At 56.5% G+C, this 9069-nt stretch overlaps 1 protein-coding gene across 3 annotated transcripts in view; it reads right to left on the bottom strand.

Annotated features, from left to right (window-relative positions):
* Positions 1 to 1302: 1302 nt before the first annotated feature.
* H6PD (hexose-6-phosphate dehydrogenase/glucose 1-dehydrogenase) overlaps positions 1303 to 9069 on the bottom strand; it is a 30932-nt gene continuing 23165 nt past the window's right edge. For all 3 annotated transcript variants that reach the window (XM_025405455.1, XM_025405449.1, XM_025405439.1), the window contains 2 exons: positions 7031 to 7300; positions 1303 to 5854 (listed from right to left, as the gene is read on the bottom strand). In XM_025405455.1, the coding sequence (XP_025261240.1) occupies positions 4494 to 5854; positions 7031 to 7300 (1631 nt within the window). In that variant the 3' untranslated portion in view covers positions 1303 to 4493. The remainder of the gene's footprint in view (positions 5855 to 7030; positions 7301 to 9069) is intronic.

The raw sequence follows: 9069 nt of genomic DNA, 5'->3' as shown, positions 1-9069 counted from the left end.
GGAGAGCTGCACAGAGAGGGAATGCGTTCAGTTCAGCCAGCAGAAGGCCAGGGGTAAGTGGTCCCTAGTGGGTCACATGGCCTGTGACATCTGGAGGCTGCCAATCTTCGCCCTCTAGAGTCCCATTTGCAGGGTGGATGGGTGCTAGGGTGTTGTCTGGTCACTGTGGCCACCTAAGCCTCGTCACCACGGGCCTTTCCTGCACCGTGCTCACTCTCACACTGAGATGCTGCCAGGCAGCTTTTGTTTGTGTTTGTTTTTTTAAACCAGTGGAGTAAGTTCTAAGGGAGCCCCATGTACTTAAGATAAAAATGTAGCTGGGGAAAGCGGGTGCAGAGGCTGCTTCTGTGAGGCTGCATATATCTTACAGGACAAAACGTTTTGTACCTGAAAACCAAATTCTGAGAAACAGCCCTGCAGGTTTCTGGGAAGCTTCTCCCTCCCTGTCGTGAGTTCCACCTGGGCCCTCCGGGGGAACAGGGACAGGAGAAATGCAAGCAAAGCAGACAGGCCCGGAGTAGGGAGCCCGAGCCCTGCGTATTTGGGAATCAAAACCCTCAAGGGAACAGTCGGCCAAATGGCAGGAAGCTTTGATGACTCTGCTAATTTGGGGGCCCAAGAGTAGGGTACAGCATTGTCTGCAGAGAAACAAACAACAGGGAAATTCAATCAGAAGGGCCTATTTTAACTTGCAGTTAGCAGAAAAATGTTCCCCCCGATTTTGACCTAGCAGAAATCTAGCTTAAAGTTCCGTGATTCCTTCCCCTTCCCCTCTACACATGGTCATCCTGCTTGCCCTAGAGATGCTGACTGACAAGGTCTCCCAAAGGAGGGGCCCTTCTGCCGTTTACGGGCCCCTGAGTGCACCTGTGGGCTTCCACGCGGATGGAATCACTGGTCCCCACCAGGGAACCTGGACTGTGGTAACTGCTGCCACCGTAGGACCCAAGGGCTCCCAGGCCAGGAAGAGGCAGGCGGCCTGCCTGGGAACACAGGCTGGAACCTGGAACCCTACAGACCTGGGTTCTGAGTGGGCTGCTCCCTGGGCTGTTGTCATCATTCTTTCTTCTCTTTTCTTTTTTTGAAACAGTGTCTCACTCTGTTTTCCAGGCTAGAGTGCAATAGTCTAATCACACCTTACTGCAGCCTCAGCCTCCTGGGCTCTGGTGATCCTCCCACCTCAGCCTCCCATAGTGCTGGGATTACACGCATGAGCCACCGCACCTAGCACAATTTGGTGAATTTTAAGAAGCATTTCTCAAAAATGAAAACTAAAAAATAGAGGATATCTGAAGTCCTAAGGGTTAAGAATTTCTTTATGAAACTTGCTTGGAACACAGTTGTAAACAAATGAACTGATTTATAATAGAAGGCACGTTTCTTGCTGCACAGCATGGTCTGAAGTTTGAAAGCCACCAGCCTAGAGGGTTCTGGGAACTTCTTCCTAACACAGGGAAAGGGGTGGGCAGGGGCAGAGGCACACGGACATCCCCAGGTTTGGACTTTTCCAACATATTTGTGGAAGGCACTTGATTTTGGAAAGCAGACTTTTGGCATTTCGACCCTCACCCACGCTCCCACACCCACTCCGCACAGATCTGTGACGCATCCAAGGCAGGACTGAGTTAGAACAGGATATCCTAGGCTCCATGGCAGTGACTATTATTCAGAAATGGTGACATCAAGGGCCGGCTTGCCCCTCATCCTTCAGGGATGAAGCAAAGCGTAGGGAGCCTAAGCCCTGCATATTTTGGAATGAAACCGCTCAAGGGAATAGTCTGGCATAGTAGGCCAAATGGTAGGAAGCTTTGATTACTCTGCTAATTTGGGGGCCCAAGAGTAGGGCTACACCCTCAAGGAGGGACCCCACCTCCTTGGGCATGTGGAGGCCCCTTTCTCTCTGGTGGTGCAACCGGAGAGGAGTCGGTTCCTGAAGAACAGATGGGAGAGTGCTGGGGCCAGGCACCCGGGGAGAGAGGAAGGGAATGAAAAGAAACCCGGCCCAGGAGCTGCGCAGGCAGCGGGGCAGTCAGGCGGCGGCAGTACAGTGCAAGGGCTCCCCCACGCGGCCAGCTGTGGAACTTCCACCGCAACCCCCAGCTCTCTCCTGAGCCCGCCCATCACGGGTAGCAGCTCAGATGCTGGGTGCCAGGAGGGTGGCTTCCCGGCTCTGGGCACTGTGGTTCTGTCCTAAGACGGGCGCTCTCTGGGTATAAAAATAGATGTTCTAGCTGGGTGTGGTGGCTCACGCCTGTAATCCCAGCACTTTGGGAGGCTGAGGTGGGTAGACTGCCTGAGTTCAGGAGTTCAAGACCAGCCTGGGCAACATGGTGAAACCCTGTCTCTACTAAAATACAAAAATTAGGCAGGCGTGGTGGCCGGCGCCTATAGTACCAGCTACTCGGGAGGCTGAGGCACGAGAATTGCTTGAACCCGGGAGGCGGAGGTTGTAGTGAGCCAAGATCTCGCCACTGTGCTCCAGCCTGGGCGACAGAGAGAGACCGTCTAAAAAAAAGAAAAAGAAAAAAAAAAAGGCGAGATGCTCTGTCTGGCCTGGGTTGTTGGCGGCCAGAGTAAGTAGTCTGAACACGAGCCCCAGCTTGGGAACCATGTCTCAGACTGGTATTGAAAATGAAAGCCAGGATTCCTTTAAATCCATAGCCTTGAAGTATAAACAGTCCAGAGCAGAGAAACTGACTTCGCCATGCTCCCTCACCCATGAAAGCCCTCTCTGAAAATGCGGTAGAAATTTTGTATCTGCCTGATCCAGAGAGCAACTGTAAGGTGGGGGAGAAGCCAGACAGAAAAATCGACCTTAACCAAGAGTCCTATCTCCCAGCCTTGAGTTGTGGGATGTTGAACAAACAAAACTACATGTGTCCTGGGAATTTTGCTTTGTGTTGTTTTTTAAAAGAATGTCAGAGCCCTCCTTGGGGGTTTCAGAAAAGCAGGTATGGCTGGCCCATGGCTTCTCAAGATCACAGTCCCCAACCTATGCTCACCGAGAAGATACCCAATCACTTCCCCAGTCTCAGGCTGAGAGTTAGTGGTGAAGTGAGAGGTGGCAGGAGAGACCGGCACACAGGAAGTCACGGGGGGGTCACCAAGGGGCAGGGAGAGAAGGCCTGGCTGCGGCCCTGTCACCTGCCAAGTGAGCCCCTGAAAAGGCTGTGGGCAGCCCCTTGCCAGAGAGGCCTGGCTCCTGTCTGGTGGGAGCAGAGCCACCTGGATGGCCCAGTGTCACCTGATGCTGCATCTCTCTCCCCGCTAATAAGCTGTCACCTCAGTGGGTGATTTAACTGGATCTTTCCTGGTAAAACAAGAGGGGCTCCTGAGAGCAGAAACACCCACCTGGAAGTCTGCTGAGATTGAAATGACCCTCTTAAATTGGGGCTCCCCGGAATGGCCTGATTATCTGCACCCAGTGTGCTTCATGGAGGAAGGCCAGCAGGACAGAGGAGCCGTGGAGGGCAGGGGTCCTCCCTGAGGAAGCTGGGGGAATGATACCTCACCTCCCCATGCAGAGCAGGTCATGGACTGAGAAAAGCAGCTCCGAATAGCACTGAGATTTCTGCGGCTGGGCACAGCAGCTCACACCTGTAATCCCAGCAGCCTGGGAAGCTCAGATGGGAGGATCGCTTGAGCCCAGGAGTTTGAGACCAGCCTGGGCAACAGAGCAAGAGCTCATCTCTGCAAATATTTTTTTTAATTTAAAAAAAAAAAAAATTTCTGGAACGCTTTTCACAGCCTGGTCTTTGCTGCTGTATTCCTGTTATCAGCCCTCATTCTCCATAAATGGAGTCTGAGAAACAGCAAAGACACAGGGAGGAGCCTGGCATTCCTACCGCACAGCCACGATGGAGGAGAAAGGGATGGCAAGTGGGAGCAGGTGGAGGCAGTGAAGAGGAGGGCCAGAGGCTAGATGTGCAGAGGTTCTAGAAGAACGGGCAGCTGGGGAAGGAAGGGCTTGAACCCCTCAGGGTCTCAAGACAGTCCCCAGTGCCCCTGCTTTGCACAGGGTAATGTACTCCCCTGGGCGCCTCTGCACCCTTCTGTCTACCAATCATGCTCTGAATGTTCCCCGGGAGCCAGTTCAAGGATCACCTCCCCCAGGAAACCTTCCCTGATTAACCTCAGCCCACCACGTCTCCTCTTGTGAACACCGGAGTTTGGGCGCCATCCCGTGTTGTGCTGGTTGATGTGGATGTGTAACTGCTAGAGGTCTTTTCTTAAGGCTTCTCTCCTGGCCCGGATTTGAAGCTTCTCATGAGCAGATTCCATGTCTTCCTTGTTTCTGCATCTACCCACCACTAGACAGAGCTGCCTGTCAAAGGCGTCGGGACAAGGCCTTGTCCTGCCCTCTGGGGCCTGACTGTGGGGCAGCAGGTTCTGGAGAGCCAGGGCACGCTGGGCAGGTGGTGGAGCCGAGAAGGGAGGGAAGACATGGGTGAAGGAAAGCACAGGAGCAGAGTGGGCAAGGGGCACAGGCACCCTCATGCCAGGAAGGCGTCGTAGTCCATGTACCACACCAGTTGGCCAGAGTGCGGCAGGACACCCGAGATGGGCCACTTCTTGGGCTCATAGCCCACCCGGCTCACCAGCGCGGTGATCTCACGCTTCATCCTGCCCATGACTAGGACTGCCACCTTCTTGGCGCGGTTGATGAGAGGCAGGCTAAGGCTCATGCGGCGGTGTGGCTGGGAGGGGCTCGTGGTCAGCACGACCAGCTGCTCGCCGTCCAGGCCAGTGGGCGACTGTGGGAAGAGGGAGGCTGTGTGCCCGTCGGCACCCATGCCCAGCAGCACCAGGTCGAAGCTGCTGTTGGCCACCAGGGCTGAGATCTCCCTGGCATAGATCTGGGCGCCCTGGTCCTCCTCGGCGCAGAGCCGCTGCTGCAGGTGCACAGGCATGGGGTGGATGTTGTAGTAGGGGACCCGGACGTGCTGCAGCAGGTGGGCCTGCAGGCCCTGGAAGTTGGACTCCGGGTCCGAGAGCGGGACGCAGCGCTCGTCAACCAGCCACAGGTGCGTGTGGGCCCAGGGGAAGCCGTAGTGCGCTGTGGCCAGCTGCTGGAACAGGGCCACGGGGCTCGAGCCCCCTGACAGCGCCAGGTGGAACTGGCCAAAGCGCCGCACGGCCCGCACAGCGGTGGCCTCAATGTCGTTAGCCAGCTTAGAGATCAGCTCCTCGGACCAGGCGGAGACCAGCGGGCTCTCTCGGTACTTGGCCCTGAGGACCTGGAAGTCACTGGGCATTGGGGCCGGCCCTGGCCCTGGCACTAGCTGCTCTGGCTGCTGCTGGGAAAAGAACAACCGGCCACTACTGAACTCAAAGTCCAACAGACGGCCGTTCTCAGCTCCTCCAGGATAGAGGCGTGGGGCCTTATGGGCCAGGCTCTCCAGCAGAGGGGTCCAGAAGCCCCAGGAGGCCAGCAAGTTCTCTGTGGTGATGAAGGAATCCTTCCGGCCATGGAAGATATGGGATAAGAGGACAGAGTGGGCGTCCCGCTCCTGCACGGGGCTGTAGGCGTAGTAATCGGACAGAGGGCTGCCGAAAAGGCGGAGCCCAGGTGGGCCCTCCATTTCCTTCCAGCTGGAGGGCAGGGAGGGCCTGAACAGGTTCCTGCTGACCAGCACGGCGGGGCTGCCCAGGTCACCGTGGCCGATGTGGAAGATGAGCTGCCGAGGCAGGCACTGGCTCTGTGCCGCAGCCCAGTGCTTTTCGCTCTGCACGCAGCAGGCCTGGTTCTTGAACAAGATCCGAGCGTAGCCCACTCTCTCGTCCAAGGCTTTGCCAGACATCAAGATGAAAGGCACGCCCTCCCAGCGAAGATTGTCGATGTGCACGAGAACGGCTGGGGCGAGGGAACAGCAGAGGGTGACTCTCTGGCACAGACCAGGACTCTCCGGCCAGCCCTCTCCTCTCCTCGCTGGGCCCTCTGGGCGTTCCCCTGCCTCAGGGAAGCCCCTCACCTTGCCATGCTCACCCCTCACCTGGCATCTCTTCCATGACCTTCTCTTCCCAGTCCATGCTTGAAAACCGGCCTCTGGGGCTATCTCTATGGCTTTGACACCTACCTTCCTTGAGGCCCCTCTTAGAGTTATGGTCCGCCAGCTAAGGAGAACCGGGCTGAGAACATCCAACCTGGAGACTCTAAAGGACGCCCCACAGTGGGGGCAAGTGGGGTGGGGGACCCTGACTCTTAGGTGTGTGAGGGGGCACGGGTCCTACAGAGAAACGTGCTCCCCTCCTGTTTGTGAAGCATTCAGGATGCACCCGACGCAGGGTCAGAGGTGCGGGGTGGGGAGACAGGCACCCCAGCAGAGGCCCGTGGGTGGAGTGTTGGCGAGGAGGGGCAAGGCCTGGTGGCAAGAGCCAGGGGCTGACAGTATTCCATGCCCAAGTTCCAAGCCTGGTTCATTTTGACGACTTCACTGAGCCTTACGTTTCCTCACCTATAAAACGGGGCTAATGGCCCCTGCCTCGCGGTTGGTGCGTGAGGCTTGTATGAGAGGCATCTATAAAGCACCTGGCACACGGCGCATGCTCAACAGGCAGCTGTGGCTCTCACTGCCTGGCTGCTACCTGCTGAGGAGCCAGCCCCTCCCAGAAAGCCCTGGGCCTCTGGAACCGCCCAGAGGACAGCCCTGGCATGGCACTTGGCCGCTGGAACTGTCTCTAGCTGCGGCCAGGCAAAAGGCGTGCGGCCTCACTGGGGAGGCCCTATGAGGCAGGAACCAGGTCTGTCTGAGCCTCGCACGACAAACCCTTGGGAAGCATCTGGGACTGAACTGGGGCTGATGTGAGGCCGTGGCCATCAGGATGTCCTTTGCCCAGAGAGCACCACCAGCTGGCCTGCTGCATCAGGCTGGTAGGAGGCCAGGGAGACAGGGGAATGCCATCCTTGCCTCTGAGCACCCTGGGGTTCCCACCTCAAGTCCCCTCCACCCTACCCAAGGGCATCTGCTTTGGAAAGCTGCCCCCGGCGAAGTGGGCAGCCCAGTGCCCCATGCCCGGCCCCAGGGCCCACCTGCGAAGGTCGGCGTCAGGCTGTGGAAGCTGTCTGGCTTCTGCAGCTCTCTGCGCACCTGCTCACTGTAAGACTGGTACTGGCCCACGATGGCACTGCCCCTCTGCAGGCCCCGCAGCGCCTGGAAGACCTGAAGCTTGTGCCGCAGCACAGCCTCCGCACTGCTGACATTGAGGGGCAGCTCCATGGCCACGAGGGTGAGGACCTCCGTCAGATGGTTCTGGAGGACGTCGCGAATGACACCGTACTCCTCATAGAAGCTGGTGCGGCCTGGTGGAGGGAGGTGAAGTGGGGAGGATGTAAAGAGAGGCCAGAGCATCCGATTTCCCCAAGGTGCACCAAAACCCCAGCCCGCACTTTTGTCCTGCATCCTCTTCCCCCGGTCCACAGGGCCTATAAAAATGGTGCACACCAAAACCAACCTCACCACGAGAAGGGATGGAGGAAGTCTTGGAGCCACCTCTGTCAATGAGAACTATTGTAATTGAGAAGGCGACAAATCGGTGAGCCTCTCCAGAAATCCACATGAAGAAAGTTCTATTCCCAGCAAAGGACAGATTGCCTCTGCAAATACTGGCCAGCCCCTCACCCTGCCCTGCCTGGCCACTGCCAGCAGCAGGCTCAGCACTGTGGGGGCTGCGGCACCACGGCGGGGGCTGCAGCACCATGGCGGGGGCTGGGGCCCCAGAGTTTGACTGCCGCTTACTAGCGTGTGATCTTGGGCAAGTTACTTGACTTTTGTTCCTGCGTCCTGCCCTTGGATGAGACTAACAAATGCCGCCTCACTACTGGGTGCACACCTGTGTCAGGCAATGTGCAGGGGAGTGGGAGGGAGGGAATGTGGGAAGAGAAAAGGAAGTAAACAAAATTACAGAGCAGTTGTGACAGAGGGTAATGAAAAGGCCCCTCCGAGACCTGAAGAGCCAGCCTTGCAAAAAGCCAGTGAGAAAGCATCTCAGATGCAGGGACCCTTAGGTGGCAAAACCCTGAGGCAGGAAGGAACTTGGTGTGCTGGGGGCCAGATGGAGGTGAGGAAAGAGTGGGGACAGCGGTGAGGCTGGAGAAGAGTTCAGGGGTCTTGCAGGACAAGGTGAAGAGGCTGGACTTTTTTCTAAGCTCAGTTGTAGGGAGGACACTGGAGGGTTTGAGGCAGGAGAAGATGAGACCTGACCTATACTGGGGATCGACCCCTGGCCTTAGGGGGAGAATGGGTGCAGATGCAGGGAAGGCAAGGAAGAGGCTGCAGAGCTGCCCAGCAGAGACGACCGGGCCTGGACTAATGGGCAGTACAGGAGCTGGAGGGGAGGGAGAGGCACCTCAGAGTCAGGACTGACTGGACCTGCTGACAGATGGGGTGGGTGTGAGCAAAGTGGAGGCCCCAAAGATGAGCCCTGGAAGTGGGGCCTGAGCGGAGGGACGGGCAGTGGAGGCGCTCACAGACATGGGGAGGCGGGAGCAGAGGGGTTTGGTGGAGGGTTTAGGTGTGTTTTGGCTGAAGACTCCTAGGCGCAGATGTCCAGTTGTCAGGTGCATGGGGTAACTGTGAGGATAAAAGGGAAGGACACCTGGAGAACACAGAGCAGCACGCCCAGCGTAACAACAACGTAACAACACCGACGTAACAACAGTAACGTACCACCACCAGTGTAACAACATACCACCACCAGTGGAACAACGTAACACCAGCATAACAGCAGTGCAGCAACACCAGCATAACAACATAACAACACCGACGTAACAACAGTAACGTACCACCACCAGTGTAACAACATAACACCACCAGTATAACAGCAACACCAGCATAACAACAACATAACACCAACACAACAACAGTAACATAACACTGGCGTAACAACAACATAACACCACCAGACTAACAACAGCAACGTAACAACACCGGTGTAACAACATAACACCACCAGTGGAACAACATAACACCAGCATAACAGCAGTGCAGCAACACCAGCATAACAACAATATAACACCAACACAACAACATAACACAACACTGGCGTAACAACAACATAACACCACCAGAC

Source organism: Theropithecus gelada, chromosome 1 (genome assembly GCF_003255815.1).
Source record: "Theropithecus gelada isolate Dixy chromosome 1, Tgel_1.0, whole genome shotgun sequence".
NCBI classification, from domain to species: domain Eukaryota; kingdom Metazoa; phylum Chordata; class Mammalia; order Primates; family Cercopithecidae; genus Theropithecus; species Theropithecus gelada.
This window is presented reverse-complemented; position numbering and strand designations above follow the sequence as displayed.